This window comes from Gorilla gorilla, chromosome 9 (genome assembly GCF_029281585.2).
Source record: "Gorilla gorilla gorilla isolate KB3781 chromosome 9, NHGRI_mGorGor1-v2.1_pri, whole genome shotgun sequence".
NCBI classification, from domain to species: domain Eukaryota; kingdom Metazoa; phylum Chordata; class Mammalia; order Primates; family Hominidae; genus Gorilla; species Gorilla gorilla.
This window is the reverse complement of record NC_073233.2, coordinates 53,124,320-53,140,576: the sequence shown is the minus strand read 5'-3', so window position 1 is coordinate 53,140,576 and position 16,257 is coordinate 53,124,320. Positions and strand designations below refer to the sequence as shown.

The 16,257-nt window shown below is 43.8% G+C and overlaps 1 protein-coding gene across 8 annotated transcripts in view; it reads left to right on the top strand.

Annotated features, from left to right (window-relative positions):
* CKAP5 (cytoskeleton associated protein 5) overlaps positions 1-14,194 on the top strand; it is a 102,429-nt gene extending 88,235 nt beyond the window's left edge. For all 8 annotated transcript variants that reach the window (XM_019037172.4, XM_019037169.3, XM_055354808.2 and 5 more), the window contains 9 exons: positions 2,607-2,786; positions 4,183-4,370; positions 4,970-5,045; positions 6,174-6,362; positions 6,453-6,590; positions 7,097-7,180; positions 7,275-7,434; positions 13,162-13,313; positions 13,474-14,194. In XM_019037172.4, coding sequence (XP_018892717.3) covers positions 2,607-2,786; positions 4,183-4,370; positions 4,970-5,045; positions 6,174-6,362; positions 6,453-6,590; positions 7,097-7,180; positions 7,275-7,434; positions 13,162-13,313; positions 13,474-13,716 — 1,410 coding nt within the window. In that variant the 3' untranslated portion in view covers positions 13,717-14,194. The remainder of the gene's footprint in view (positions 1-2,606; positions 2,787-4,182; positions 4,371-4,969; positions 5,046-6,173; positions 6,363-6,452; positions 6,591-7,096; positions 7,181-7,274; positions 7,435-13,161; positions 13,314-13,473) is intronic.
* Positions 14,195-16,257: the final 2,063 nt, after the last annotated feature.

Here is a 16,257-nt window from a genome sequence, read left to right as displayed (position 1 = left end):
AGGAGGCGGAGGTTGCAGTGAGCCGAAATCGTGCCAGTGTACCCCAGCCTGGGTGACAGAGCGAGACTCCATCTCCAAAAAATAAACAAATAAATAAATAAAATTTAAAAAATAAAAAATGAAACAACCCAAAGTGAATCAACAACGTGACAAAATGAAAATTTTTTTGTAATTTTTTTTTTTTTTGAGATGGAGTCTCGCCGTTGCCAAGTCTGGAGTGCAGTGGGGCAATTTCAGCTCACTGCAGCCTCTGCCTCCTGGGTTCAAGCAGTTCTCCTGCCTCGGCCTCCCTAGCAGCGGGGATTACAGGCACCCACCACCACGCCCAGCTAATTTTTGTGTTTTTAGTAGAGACAGGGTTTCACCACGTTGACCAGGCTGGTCTTGAACTCCCAACCTCAGGTGATCCACCTGCCTCGGCCTCCCAAAGTGCTGGGATTACAGGCGTGAGCCACTGCGTCAGGGTGATAAAAGGAAATTATGTGCTACACTGATAGGATCCAGTGACAGTTCCACATCACTTTGCTGATAATTCTAATGTTGCATAACCTGAATCATGGGAAACATCAGAGAAATACAAATTAAGGACATTTTATAAAGATTCAAGGTCAAAGCTGGGCGCTGTGGCTCACGCCTATAATCCCAGCACTTTGGGAGGCCGAGGTGGGCAGATCACCTGAGGTCAGGGGTTCGAGACCAGCCTGACCAACATGGAGAAACCCTGTCTCTACTAAAAATACAAAAAAAAAAAAAATAGCCGGGCATAGTGGCACATGCCTGTAATCCCAGCTACTCCGGAGGCTGAGGCAGGAGGATAGCTTGAACCCGGGAGGTGGAGGTTGCTATGAGCCAAGATTGTGCCATTGCACTCCAGCCTGGACAACAAGAATGAAACTTCGTCTCAAAACAAAAAAAAAAAGGATTCAACGTCCAGAAAGTCAAGGAAACACTGAAGAACTGTCCTACACTATAAAGAGACTGAGAGACATGACAGGTAAATGCAGTGCATGATTCTAGACTGGTCTTTTGCTTTAAAGGACATAATTGAGGTCATTAGAGAAAATGGAATGGGGTCTGAGGATTAGATGGTAGTAACATCAATGTTAATTTCTTGATGTTGATGGTTTTATTGTACTTATGAAGGAGAATGTCCTTGTTGTTAATAAGTATACCCTAAAGTATCAGGGTATGGAACATCAGATTGACAACTTACTCTTAAATGATTCAGGATAAAAGAGTTCCTTTACTACCCTTTCAACGTTTCTGTAATGTACTTTTTTTTTCACCTTTGCAGGTTTTTTGTTTGTATTAATTGTGGAAGAAATTACTCTGGCTGCTCTAGAGATAAGATTATATGCATGGCAAGAATGAATTCCAGCAATTCTTTTAGGAAGTTGTGGCCAAAATTTATATGAAAGATATTATGTGCCACTAGGATGATAATGGTGAAGAGGAAGTCATGGTTTCAGGGTTTCTTTTGGAAGTAGAATCCACAGAACTTGCTAATAGATTAGATATAAACAATGCCTTATTATCATTAGTGACAACCAGTGTACTGCAACAGAACACTGGACCAGTATGTGAGAAAGCTGAGTTTTTGAGTTTGGACCAGTAGTCTGATCTTTCTGAGCCTCACTTTTCATCTGTTAAATGGAGATCTTAATATCAGCCCTGTCTGAAGAGTCTAAAAAGCACTCTTTTTAATAAATTGAACATTTAAACATAAGTATTTTTGCTTTGTTTCTGAGACGGAGTCTCGCTCTGTCACCCAGGCTGGAGTTCAGTGTCGTGATCTCGGTTCACTGCATCCTCCGCCTCCTGGGTTCAAGCAATTCTCCTGCCTCAGCCTCCCGAGTAGCTGAGATTACAGGTGCCTACCACCATGCCAGGCTAATTTTTCTATTTTTGGTAGAGATGGGGTTTCACCATGTTGGCCAGGCTGGTCTCCTACTCCTGACCTCAAGTGACTCACCTACCTTGGCCTCCCAAAGTGCTGGGATTACAGATGTGAGCCACTGTGCCCAGCCAAACATAAGGATTATTATTCCCTGAACTAAACAATGAGCCTCTTAGAATCGAACGTGTGACTAATGTATCTAGTATCTTGCTCAGTAAATATTTGCTGAATGACTGAATCCCTAAGGACTAGTTATTTATATTTAAATGGGGCCAGGCGCGGTGGCTCACGCCTGTAATCTCAGCACTTTGGGAAGCCAAGGTGGGTGGATCACGAGGTCAAGAGTTCGAGACCAGCCTGGCCAACATGGTGAAACCCCGTCTCTACTTAAAATACAAAAATTGGCGTGGTGGCAGGCGCCTGTAATCGTAGCTACTCAGGAGGCTGAGGCAGGAGAATCACTTGAAACCGGAAGGTGGAGGTTGCAGTGAGCCAAGATCGTGCCACTGCACTCCAGCCTGGGTGAAAGCAAAATTATGTCTCAAAATAATAAATGAATAAAATAAATAAGTAAATGGGCTTTTTTTTAAGGTAAGACTTTAGAAGTACTTTGCTAATAAATATTCTTACAGAGAAGTTTCATATAGTGTCTTCCGCTATTTTAGAAGTATGAAGCTTGGAAAATATATCTTGAAATTTTTGTTATCAGATCGATGAGGTCCTGAGACAGGAAGACAAAGCTGAAGCCATGTCCGGCCATATTGATCAGTTTCTGATAGCCACTTTTATGCAGCTAAGACTCGTCTACAACACACACATGGCAGATGAGAAATTGGAGAAGGACGAGATCATCAAGTTGTATAGCTGTATCATTGGCAACATGATTTCGGTAAGGGCACCTCTGCAGAATTTCAGCTTCCCATCAATCTCTCAGCCTACAGAGGTTCAAAAGCCAGAGTCCATGCAGATGTTGCAGTGAGTCCTGTGTCACTTGGTAGAATTTTACATGCATTGTATATAGCAAGCTACTGATGGCTTCCATTGGATGTTTGGCTACACTCCATCCCACCTTACTGTTAGGATATAAAGTAACATGCTTACAGACTACCTAGCTTCTTCCGGCCAGTTTCTTCATCAGGCATTGGTAGGCCATAGCTGCCTTTCCACAGATAAGTATGGTTATATTAAAAATGCTAATTAGCCTGGTTTGATCAGTATACATTGTATACATGTGTTGAAATACCACTCTGTATTCCATAAATTTGTACAATTATTACATGTCAACTAAAAATAAAAGGGAAAAAATTTGTCAATGTTTTACCTGTAGAGCAGACTATAAGGATAATAAAGACATTCTCACTCAGATTTCAATATTCTTTCTTAAACTGGGGCTAAAAGGGTGGACTTAATGACACCAACTAGCCAGAAATTACAAATTTGGCATAACAATAAATAATTTCACATGTATAAACAAATACTTTGGCCAGGCACAGTGGCTCACACCTATAATCTCAGCATGTTGGGAGGCCGAGGCGGGTGGATCACAATGTCAGGAGTTCAAGATCAGCCTGGCCAAGATGGTGAAACCCCATCTCTACTAAAAATACAAAAAATTAGCCAGGCCTGGTGGCGGGCGCCTGTAATCCCAGCTACTCGGGAGGCTGAGGCAGAGAATTGCTTGAACCCAGGAGGCGGAGCTTACAGTGAGCCGAGATCGTGCCACTGCACTCCAGTCTGGGCAACAGAGCGAGACTCTGTCTCAAAAAAAAAAACAAAAAATTTCACAATTAGAAGCACACCGATTAATTTTACCTATTACTAGAGGCTTGGGGGAGTGTGGTGATTTTGTTTTTTCTTTAATACTCTGAATTTTTACAAATATTAACATAGCCGGGCGCGGTGGCTCACGCCTGTAATCCCAGCACTTCAGGAGGCCAAGGCAGGTGGATCACGAGGTCAGGAGATCGAGACCATCCTGGCTAACACGGTGAAACCCCACCTCTACTAAAAAAAAAAAAAATACAAAAATTAGCCCAGCGTGGTGGCGGGTGCCTGTAGTCCCAGCTACTCGGGAGACTGAGGCAGGAGAATGGCGTGAACCGGGGAGGCAGAGCTTGCAGTGAGCCAACATCACGCCACTGGCACTCCAGCCTGGGCGACAGAGGAGACTCCGTCTCAAAAAAAAAAATACAACATAATTGAATATTTATCAGAATATGCCACCCACATTTCTTTACTCTCTATATTGAGTTTTACACCTCCCTGACACAAGTATGTCTGGATAGCTGTTTCAGATAGAGAGCCTTGCCCGGGAGGCCTCCACTGGAGTACTAAAAGACCTAATGCATGGCCTCATCACCTTAATGCTGGATTCTCGGATTGAAGATCTTGAGGAAGGACAACAGGTCATCCGCTCTGTGAACCTCTTGGTGGTGAAGGTTCTGGAGAAGTCAGACCAGACGAACATCCTGAGGTATATCCGTACTCTCAGCCAATAGAGCCTGGGGCATCCTCTCTTTTGTCTACACTTAGAAACCATAATGTCCGTAAGTCAACTTCCTAGGCAACCTAACAATCATAATCAACTTCCTAGGCACACTTAAAGTTATAGCTACATCAGTTATAACTACATCAGTTAAAACTTTAAGTGTGCCTAGGAAGTTGATTTATTACTCTTCTTCATCATGGACCAAAAGTATTTTAGCCTGAGACCATAGCTAAAACTAGTAAATACTTAGTTAGCCAGCCAATATCATGCATTTTCTATAATAGGACTGTAAAGTTTGTCAGTTACATTTTTCTTCTACATTTCAGGTACATTTTATTCTTTCTCAGCTACCAATGACAATGAAAAATAGAGTCACAAACCTTACACTTACCAAATGGTGACTTAAAAGGCTTAAACAATGTTTATTTTCTTAACTGAATGTCAGGTAGTCCAGGACAATTCCTGATCCATGACCTCTCAATTTATTAGATGAATAGAGTAATCTCACTTGCCCTTTCAACTGCTGATTCTAATTGGAATGCAGGTTTGAAACTTAATGCTGTTGTGTTGGGTTTTTCTTCCAGTGCCCTACTTGTTTTGCTCCAGGACAGCCTGCTAGCAACAGCCAGTTCTCCCAAATTCTCAGAGCTTGTTATGAAGGTGAAGTTGAAATGATTTGATCTCTTTTCTTTCAAAGATGCAATCACTTTGTTAAAAGTATGGGGAAAGAGGAATTGGAGCTAAGAAAGACATAGGCTCAAATCAACCAAGTCACACCTGAAAATATATTTTCATAATAAAAATATTAATAAATTTTTAAAAATTTAGCCAGGTGCAGTGGCATGCACCTATAGTAGCAGCTACTCAGGAGGCTGAGTTGAGGAGATTACTTGAACCCAGAAGTGAGCTTGATCATACCACTACACTCCAGCCTTGGCAACAGTGAGACCCCATCTCTAAAAAATATCTATATGGTTTTTTATATATATGTGTATTATATATGTGTATATATGTATTATATATGTATATCTTAATATGTTATATATGTATATTATATATATGTATATAATACACACGTGTATGTATGTGTGTGTGTATATATATGTGTGTGTGTGTGTATATATATATATATATATATATATATATATATATATATATGAATTGGTCTTCAGTTTTTCCCTTCCTACAGTTTATATTCTAAGTTCAGGCCTAAACAGTTCGTGGCCACAAACAGTGAAAGGGAGGAAATATTTTGTAAATATTTTACTAATTCTCCGAGGATCAAAAGGAAAGAAGTTTGAAACAGATTTCATTTATTTTGGGGAAAAAGATATCTACAGCCCTATGATATTTGGTCTCTTTTGTGAAAGAGACCAAATGAACATATTTATAACATTGTAATACTGTTATTACACTGAATTAGTATCAGATATTTTGTCCCCTTGCATTAGATTTGGTTAAGCAACATGAACTACTTTACTCTCAGGAACGAAGGAAACCCAAGAGAGAATTTCTGCCAGGTTAAATGATGGCCCCTAGCTCTGGGGAGTGGGAAGGAGTAGAGATGGATGATTAGATGAATGACTGGACACACTTCAGCTGGTGTCATGGTAGAAGTGATTAAAAATTTTCATGTTTTAGCTGCTGAACTTGAAAGATATGATGTGCCACATTTATAGCCCTGGCCATCTTTTAGAAGTGAGCTCAAAGCTTAGGGAAGATGAATGGTGACAAATTATCCTCATTCTTCAGTCACTCCTTCTAACTCTTTTATTCTTTTTTCAATAGTGTCTCTGGAGAATGGTTCGACTGTTGCCTGATACCATCAATAGCATTAACCTAGACAGAATTCTTCTGGATATCCACATTTTCATGAAGGTCTTCCCCAAAGAGAAACTGAAGCAATGCAAAAGTGAATTTCCCATAAGGACCCTAAAGACCCTGCTGCACACCTTATGCAAATTAAAAGGGCCCAAGGTGAGTAAGAATCGCAACTGGTCTCTGAGGGAGCTTGAGAGAAAATCATGGAAATGGCAGTGCTATCAGTCATGCATGTGTCTCCCTCAGATCCTGGACCACCTAACGATGATCGACAACAAAAACGAGTCTGAGCTGGAGGCCCATCTCTGCCGGATGATGAAGCACAGTATGGACCAGACTGGGAGCAAGTCTGATAAGGAAACAGAAAAGGGAGCATCTCGAATAGTGAGTGGCCTGACTTGAAAGATTGAGGGACATGAGGCTACACCGGAAGTGATCTTATCTAAGGTGTAGGTCACCAGGATATGCTTTCCGAAGGTCCAAGGTGAAGGCTCATGGACTGGTCGAATCAGTCTCCTGCTGTGGTGCAGTAACCATTTCCACCTTGAAATTTTAAAATCTAAACTAAGTATAACCATGTGTTTTTTGGTCCCCAAGAAAGATGCCTAAGGCATTGGTCACCAGATAAATAGCTAGTTCTGCTTAACATGGAAAGAATGTGTCAGTTCCTTCTCCATCAAGTTGAGGTGGAAATCTGAGACTGGAGGCATTCAGTAACACAGAATGTTAGTGCTTCTGCTGCAAGACCTGCATCATTGGTGCATCTGTTATCTGTAGGAACATACCAATAAGGCCCAGATTTTGAGATATTTTCTGTTCATATCCAACCATCAGTTCCTAATTAATAACTCAAGTCTAACCAATTCTTCCTGTGTCTTTCAACTTTTCAGGATGAAAAATCATCAAAGGCCAAAGTGAATGATTTCTTAGCTGAGATTTTTAAGAAGATTGGCTCTAAAGAAAACACTAAAGAGGTGAGAGTGAAAGGGTTAAGCAGAATAGGGGTCTGCTTTATGGTAAAGTGACACTAACATTCATCCCCACCTCTTCCCTTTTCCTGTTCACCAGGGACTAGCAGAGTTATATGAATATAAGAAGAAATACTCAGATGCTGACATTGAACCATTTCTGAAAAATTCCTCACAGTTCTTCCAGAGCTATGTCGAAAGAGGCCTTCGGGTGATTGAGATGGAGAGGGAGGGCAAAGGTCGTATTTCCACTTCAACAGGTATGGTTTCCTGTTATAGCTCCAGGAATAAGCTAAAAATAGCTCCTAGCACAGGAACCTGAAGTTTTGGTTGGTTTAAATTCATATCCATGAACCTCAATACTTAATGGTCACCAAATGGCCTTCCCATTGCTATATCCAGTGGTCAATTCTTAGCCACCTGAATTGACCCATCATCAGTATTTGACAATGGTAAATAAATTGTTCCCTGCCCTTGAGACAGCTTCTTCACTTCGCTTCCAGTTCTCCATGCCGTCTTGTTTTCCTCCAGTCTCACTGGCTATTCCTTCTTGGCGTTTGACTGATTCTTGCTCACTTGCTCTGACCTCTTTTTTTTTTTTGAGATGGAGTTTCGCTCTTGTTGCTCAGGCTGGAGTGCAGTGGTGCAATCTCGGGTTCAAGCTATTCTCCTGCCTCAGCCTCCCGAGTAGCTGGGATTACAGGCATGCACCACCACGCCCGGCTAATTTTTTGTATTTTTAGTAAAGACGGGGTTTCTCCATGTTAGGCTGGTCTGGAACTCCTGACCTCAGGTGATCCGCCCGCCTCAGCCTCCCACAGTGCTGAGATGATACTCGTGAGCCACTGCGCCCGGCCTCACTCTGACCTTTTAATGTGGACATCCCCCAGGGTTCAGTCTATGGTTGTCTTCTCTCTTTCTCTTATTTCCTTAATGAATTCATCTACTTTCACCACTTTAAATAACATTTAAATCTCCAGCTTAGACCTCCTTCCTGATTTCCAAACTGCTATATCCTACATGATATCTCCACCTGGGTTTCAAATAGACTTTTTTTTTTTTTTCTTGAGACGGAGTCTCAACCTGTCACCCAGGCTGGGGTGCAGTGGTGTAATCTAGGCTCACTGCAACCTCCGCCTCCCAAGTTCAAGTGATTCTCCTGCCTCAGCCTCTTGAGTAGCTGGAACCACAGGCGGGTGCCACCACACCCAGCTAATGTTTGTATTTTTAATGGAGATGGGGTTTCGCCATGTTGGCCAGGCTGGTCTTGAACTCCTGACCTCAGGTGATCCACCCACCTTGGCCTCCCAAAGTGCTGGGATTACAGGCTTGAGTCACCATGCCCAGCCTCACATAGACATTGTAAACTCTACATGTCAAAAACTAAAGTCCTGGCCAGGCATGGTGGCTCATGCCTGTAATCCAGGACTTTGGGAGGCTGAGGTGGGCAGATCACGAGGTCAGGAGTTCAAGACTAGCCTGGCCAATATGGTGAAACCCCGTCTCTACTAAAAATACAAAAATTAGTTGGGTGTGGTGGCGTGCGCCTGTAGTCCCAGCTACTCAAGAGGCTGAGATAGAAGAATCACTTGAACCCAGGAGGTGGAGGTTGCACTGGGCCGAGATCGCATCACTGCACTCTAGCCTGGGCGACAGAGCGAGACTCCATCTCAAAAACAAACAAACAAAAAAACTAAAGTCCTGATCATCCCGTAAGCCTGATCCATTGACTTTTTTGTTTTGTTTTGTTTTGTTTTGTTTTGAGACAGTCTCGCTCTGTTGCCCGGGCTGGAGTGCAGTGGTGCGATCTTGGCTCACTGCAACCTCCGCCTCCCGGGTTTAAGCAATTCTCCTGCCTCAGCCTCCCGAGTAGCTGGGATTACAGATGCCTGCTACCATGGCTAATTTTTGTATTTTTAGTAGAGACGGGGTTTCACCATGTTGGCCAGGCTGGTTTCGATCTCCTGATCTCGTGATCCGCCCACCTCGGCCTCCCAAAGTGCCGGGATTACAGGCATGAGCCACCATGCCCAGCCGATCCATTTACATTCTTCTCCATCTTGGTTGATGGCAACTTTATCCTTCAAGTTTGTTCAGATCCAAAGCTGTTGAGTCTTCTCTTCCTTTCCGTCAGGAAATTATTTTGGCTCTACCTGCAAACCATATGCAGAATTCATCCACACTTCTCATCTTCACTGCTACCACCTTGGTGTGTGTGTTCTCTCTCATCTGTATTACTGTGCTATCTTCCTGCCTGATCTCCCTGCTTCCACCCTGCCTTCCTCTGTTCTTTTCTACACATAGCATCAGAATGACTCTAATGAAACATTTTCCAGAGGCTCTCCCTTTCACTCAGCAAAAGCAAAAGGCCCTTTAAAGGTCTCTGAGGTCCTGTGTTTATAGGACCTGCCAGTGCCCCTAGTACCTCATCACCTAGTCCTCTTCCTGTTGTTTCACTCCAGCCCCACCAGCCCCCTTGTTTCTTTTTGAGTCAGGGTCTCGCTCTCTCACTCAGGCTGGAGTGCGGTGGCGTGATCATGGCTCACTGGGTTCAAGCAGTCCTCCTGCCTCAGCCTCCTGAGTAGCTGGGACTACAGGTGCATGCCACCATGCCTGGCTAATTTTTGTATTTTTTGTAGAGACAGGGTTTCTCCTTGTTGCCCAGGCCGGTCTCTAACTCCTGGGCTCAAGTGATCCACCCACATCGGCCTCCCAAAGTTCTGGGATTTCAGGTGTGAGCCACCACGCCTGGCCTCCCCCTGGTTGTTTCTGGAACACACCAGGCATATGTCTTCTTAGGGCCTTTGCACTGGCTATTTCTTACACATAAATGCTCTTCCTTAGATGGCTTTGTTGCCTAGCTCCCTTTCCTCTTTCACATCTTTGTTCAAATACCACCATCTTAGGGAAACCTTTTTTTTTTTTTTTTGAGATGAAGTCTTGCCCTCTCGCCTAGGCTGGAGTGCTGTGGCACGATCTTGGCTCACTGCACCCTCCGCCTCCCAGGTTTAAGAGATTCTCTTGCCTCAGCTTCCCGAGTAGCTGGGATTATAGACGTGCACCTCCACGCCCAGCTAAGTTTTGTAGTTTTAGTAGAGGCGGGGTTTCACCATATTGGCCAGGCTGGTCTCCAACTCCTGACCTCAGTTGATCCTCCTGCCTTGGCCTCCCAAAGTACTCCCAGGCATGAGCCACTGTGCCTGGCCAGTAAAACCTTATTGTTTAAAACTTGCAACCTATCCCTCACCCCACCATAGCACTTACACCTCTAACATACTATATAATGTAGTATTTATTAGGTTAATTGTTCAGCATCTGTGTCTAGTCATGCATATCAACATTTTGCCCAGTGATGGACTGCATATATGATGGTGGTCCCATAAGATTATTTATTTTGAGACAGGGTCTCACTCTGTCATCCAGGCTGGAATGCAGTGACGATCTCGGCTCACTGCAACCTCCACCTCCTAGGTTCAAGTGATTCTTTTGCCTTGGCCTCCCGAGTAGCTGGACAGTTGCGTGCCACCACACCCAGCTAATTTTTTGTGTGTATTTTTAGTAGAGACAGGGTTTCACCATGTTGCCCCAGCTGGTCTTGAACTCCTGGTCTTCCTGGTCTCAAGTGATCCCCCACCTCAGCCTCCCAAAGACCTAGGATTACAGGTGTGAGCCACCATGCCCAGCCGACTAGTCCCATAAGATGATAATGGAGCTGAAAAATTCCTATCACCTGATGATACCATAGCTGTCATAATGTCATAGCACAATTATTTTTGTATAAGTTTAGTGTAGCCTAAGTGTACAGTGTTTATAAAGTTGACAGTAGTGTCCTAGGCTTTCACCTTCACACACCACTCACCCAGAGCAACTTCCAGTCCTGCAAGCTCCATTCCTGGTATAAATGTCCTATACAGGTGTACCATTTATCTTTTATACGACATTCTTACTGTACCTTCTCTATGTTTAGATACATAAATACTTAACATTGTGTTAACATTGCCTACAGTATTCAGTACAGTAACATGCTGTACAGGCTTGTAGCCTAGGTGTGTGGCAGGTTCTACCAACTAGGTGTTCACATAACAATGAAATTATCTAACAAATGCATTTCTCAGAATGTATCCCTGCCCTTAAGCCACACATGATGATATTTGTTAAATGATATAAATGAATGCAGTAACTAAGTTTAAGCTGAAATGTTACTGCCCCCACAGTGAAAAAGCCCCTATTCGAGAATTACTGCTCACAGGATCTAGAGACAAACAGAAGACTTAGGAGGTTTCAGTTATAGAAAATAGCTATCATGAGCCTTAAACCAAGACAAGACAGACCCAACTGCAAAAGTGCCCTCTCATCAGTCCTATGCTTAGTTCTTTCCGAGTTTAGTGACATTCACCTACTCTTACATTTGAGAATGTGTTTGCCTGTCAAAGCATGTCCCTTTGTGTTTTTCAGACCCTGATCATATCCACTGTCAGCCTGTATCTTGCTGGGCTGAAGCTTCAGTTAAATTTTGTTCTCTTAAATAGGAGTTCTTTTTTGTTTTTGACACCTTAAATTACGCCTTTCCAAGACTTTACATGTCTTTTTATTTTTTGAGGTTTTTTTGAGATAGGTTCTCACTCTGTCACCCAGGCTGGAGTACAGTGGTGCGATCTCGGCTCACTGCAGCTTCTGCCTCCTGGGTTCAAGTGATTCTCATGTCTTGGCCTCCCGAGTAGCTGGGATTATAGGTGTGTGCCACCACCCCCAGCTAATTTTTGAATTTTTTTTAAGAGACAGGGTTTCACCATGTTGGCCAGGCTGGTCTTGAACCCCTGACCTCTAAGTGATCCACCTGTCTTGGTCTCCCAAAGTGCTGGGATTACAGGCATGAGCCATTGTGCCCGGCCGGGGTCTCTTTTTGTTGTCCAGGCTGGTCTTTAATGAAAAAGACCTTTTAGGAGTTAAAGTGTGGTGTGCAGAATGTCCAACAGTATGCCACATGTAAACATACCATGGTTTGATCAGGGCAGGCATCCTATCCTCGTTTCCAAAGCCCTTTTTGGGGATGTTCAACGTGTGATAATTTTGGCCTAAACAGCACATTTGCAACCCAAGCATGTATTCCCACTGATTATTAAATTGATTTTGTGCCTTAGAGTATTCAGATATCTCATATTGCTGGCTTTTACATAATTCTTCATTCATTTTTCACCCCCTCAGAGGATTCTCCTCATCTTTACCTTAAAGGAGTCCTTTTTCCCTGGAGTAACCTTTCTACTTTTCTATTTACCATAAGGCAGTGTTTCCTCCCAGTACCTCACCTTTGGGGCCTGTGGAATGCATTTGCATTGATACCAAGTGAAATATTTTAAAGGCCCGCATTGTATCATTGTTCATTCTCAGAAATTTAGGAAGTGTGATGGATTTCTTGTTGTTTTGGTTTTCCTCTCTCCTGCCAGAATATTGATCTTAGTGGTAGGGTTACAGACACTCCAGTTCTATGCCCTCTTTAGATAATTGTTGGACACCTTCTCTTCCCCATGAATACACCCATAGCCTTGGACACCTTGCTTCCTTCACAGGTTCAAATGAGTTTCTCCTATGTGACATTGGTCCAAACTTAATCTAATTCTTCCAAACATTTAAGGTCCTCGGGTTTTTCAGTTGGGCAATTACAGTATGCTTAGGAGTAGCTTCAGCTTTTTGGATTGCCCAAGTCAGCCGTGGGATTACTGGAGTACAATCCCCTGCATAACCCAGGATGCAGATGGATGACCCAATTTACATTCTGCCTTTCTATATCAGTTTTTTGCATTCTCAAGAAGCTTATATTGTATATTTCAGAGCACCCTTATCACCAACTCCAGGTAGATTCTTGTGGAATTTGTAGTTTTCAAGTATAGGAAATTCTTAATTGTTCTTTTTGGTGGGAGATTAACCAAGGCACTTTAGAAGGGGGATATGTGGATATCTGAATATTCTTTCTACTTTTTCCCCTCTAGGCATCTCCCCTCAGATGGAAGTCACATGTGTGCCCACGCCCACAAGCACAGTGTCCTCCACAGGTAACACAAATGGGGAAGAAGTGGGGCCGTCTGTCTACTTGGAAAGGCTAAAGATCCTCCGACAGCGATGTGGTCTGGACAACACAAAGGTACTGCTCCTTTTCTTCTGTGCAGCTCAGGGAGGGTAGTCACAAGCAGGTCCGAGGCAGGCTGGCCCACAGAGAAGTGGCTTAGTCTTGCTGTAGTTCTGGAGCTGCATCTTGACCTGCTTGACCTGACCTTAGACAATCTCTCTCCTTCTCTCAATAGCAAGATGACCGACCTCCTTTGACCTCTTTGCTCTCCAAACCAGCAGTTCCTACTGTCGCCTCTTCCACAGACATGCTCCACAGCAAACTCTCTCAGCTCCGGGAGTCACGGGAGCAGCACCAGCATTCAGACCTGGATTCTAACCAGACTCACTCTTCAGGAACTGTGACCTCCTCCTCCTCCACGGCTAACATAGACGACTTGAAAAAAAGACTGGAGAGAATAAAGAGCAGTCGCAAATGAAGCTGCCCCACTCCCCTGGCACCCTGCAGCTTTAGTTTACTAAACTAGAAGTCCTCATAGTTTAAAATGGCCTCAGCAGGCCTAGTGTATACAAACTGGTTGTATGTATCATGCCGTGGAACTGGGGGGAGGAGTCGTTGTGGCACAAGTGTTTGTACATACTCTGCTTCTCTCTGTCAGCGTCCTGCTGCTCTAGAAGACTGTCCGTGGATGAGTTTAGTGTACAGACTTGTAAACAGCTGCCCCCTCTCTGCTCAGTCTAGTTCCCAGATCCTTTTCTTTTTAATTGCTCATTTGTAAAATTGTCCTAATCTTTCCTAGCTTTTTAATAGTTAATATTAGAAACTCTTTAATAGTTTTCCTTTCAGTTTGTGAGCTCTTCTCTGTCGCCCTGAAGGGTCACTGTATTCTGTATGAATGCATGGCATGATACAACTAATTTAAGAGTCTTTTATAAATAAAGTTTGCATTAACTATACCTGACTCCCAAGATGCTCCATATCATGGAGTGTTGGGCAGCAATTTTTTAACTTTTGGTACCAGCTGGGTATTCAGCCAGTTAGAGAAAGGTTAATTACTGCTTACAGAGCTTCCCTTTTTCTTGGCTCACAGACTTGGAGCTTTTATTCCTTTGGAATGGAAGGAACTCTCCTTTCCTGCTCTCCACAAACAGCTCCTAGGGAGCAGAAAAATCTCATCCTTCCTTGTTTTGAGATTTTGGTCATGATTTCCCTCCAGTTATCACCAGTCGTTTCAAGAAGCTCTTGGGCATCCTACCACTTTGCTGACCAAAGGCACACAAGATTGCGCCCAGAGATTGGCTGGGCTTCAGTGGTTCTCACACTACAACTAGATTTGTGTTCATTTGACTAATGGAGTTTGGGAAATCTTAGTGGTTTGCTGCTTGGTTGTATGAGTCTCTTTTGGTCCAGGCTAACAGTTGCTTCACATTCAGTCAGAGTAAGGATGAGAAAGTGAGCTGAGTATTCACCTCTGGAATAAATTCCACAGGACCTCCCTCCACAGTCAGAAAAACTCTTCAGGATGAAAAGGTTCTGGATTCAGGAGGAGATTTTGGGCAGTTATAAAGTTCAAAGGAACTTTTCTGTTGTAGCCCACCTTCAATTCAATTGATGTCCAAGAAATGAAAGATTGATGGAAGATTAATCCTGTAAAGGTTCCAGTCATCGTTTTCAGGTGGCCCCGGAGCCTCCTGAAATTAAACTTGTCTCTCCTTTATAGTGGGAACATGGGAGTGGGTATTTGTTCACTGAAGGGATGATGGAGGCGTTTGCTGCTATAGTGGAAAGACATATTTAGAAAGAATGGCTACAAAGGCTGGGCCTGGTGGCTCACTCATACAACAGTAGCATTTTGGGAGGCTAAGGTGGGTGAATCACTTGAGCCCAGGAGTTCAAGACCAACATGGGCAACATGGCTCTACCAAAAAAATACAAAAATTAGCTGGGTATAGTGGCTCAAGCCTGTAGTCCCAGCTACTTGGGAGGCTGAGGTGGGAGGATCACCTGAGCCCAGGAGGTCAAGGCTGCAGTGAGCCATGATCACTCCACTGCACTCCAGCCTGGGCAACAGAGCAAGACCTTGTCTCAAAAAAGAGGAGGGAAACAAAAGAGGAGGAAAAAAAAGAGTGGCTGTACTCCTGTCTGGAATTAGCACAGCTGACTGGAAAAACCCAAGTCCCTAGAGCTTACAACACTGACCGCTATGTTGGAAGAAAACAGACTTACGAGAATGTGTGTTCTTGTTTAAAAAGCAGGTCCTGCATGTCACAAGTAATTCTGAATCCCTTCCCCCTTGATCGAGTTGATGCCCTGGGCTGCCAAATCCTGCAAGCTCACTGCCTTTCAGTCAACCAGAACCAAAGAATGAGGCCAAGGAACTCTGTCCTGTTTGTTTTCTGATGTGTTGAAAAACGAGAAAAAAAAAAAAAAAAAAAACCGTTATGAGGAGGGTGCTAAAGATCCCTATCTATCTCAGGTCCCTTCCCGTGGAAAACCACGTTAGAAGATCCTAGGCCAGGTACTGTAGCCACAGGGTTTCCCTGCTCCACTCCACTATCCTGTGCCTGAGGCAGACGTTGATCTTCATTCTTTCCCTGAGCTCATGGATGAGACTTCTCAAGACGGAGCCATGTTCCATCCCACACCTGTGACCTCTGCCAACAGTAACCGTGAAGAATGTGCTCTGAAAGGGTATCTTTGAAGTTCTATGATTCTTTTTTTTTGCAAGGGACTCTTGCTGTGTCGCTCAGGCTGGATGGCATGCAGTGGCATGCCTCTCTCCTCACTACAACCTCTGCCTCCTGAGTTCAACCAATTCTCCTGCCTCAGCCTCCCAAGCAGCTGAGAAGCTGGGATTACAGGTGCCCACCACCACACCCGGCTAGTTTTTGTATTTTTAGTAGAGACGGGATTTTACCATGTTGGCCAGGCTGGTCTCCAACTCCTGACCTCAGGTGATCCACCAGCCTCAGCCTCCCAAAGTGATGGGATTACAGGCGTGAGCCACCATGCCCAGCCC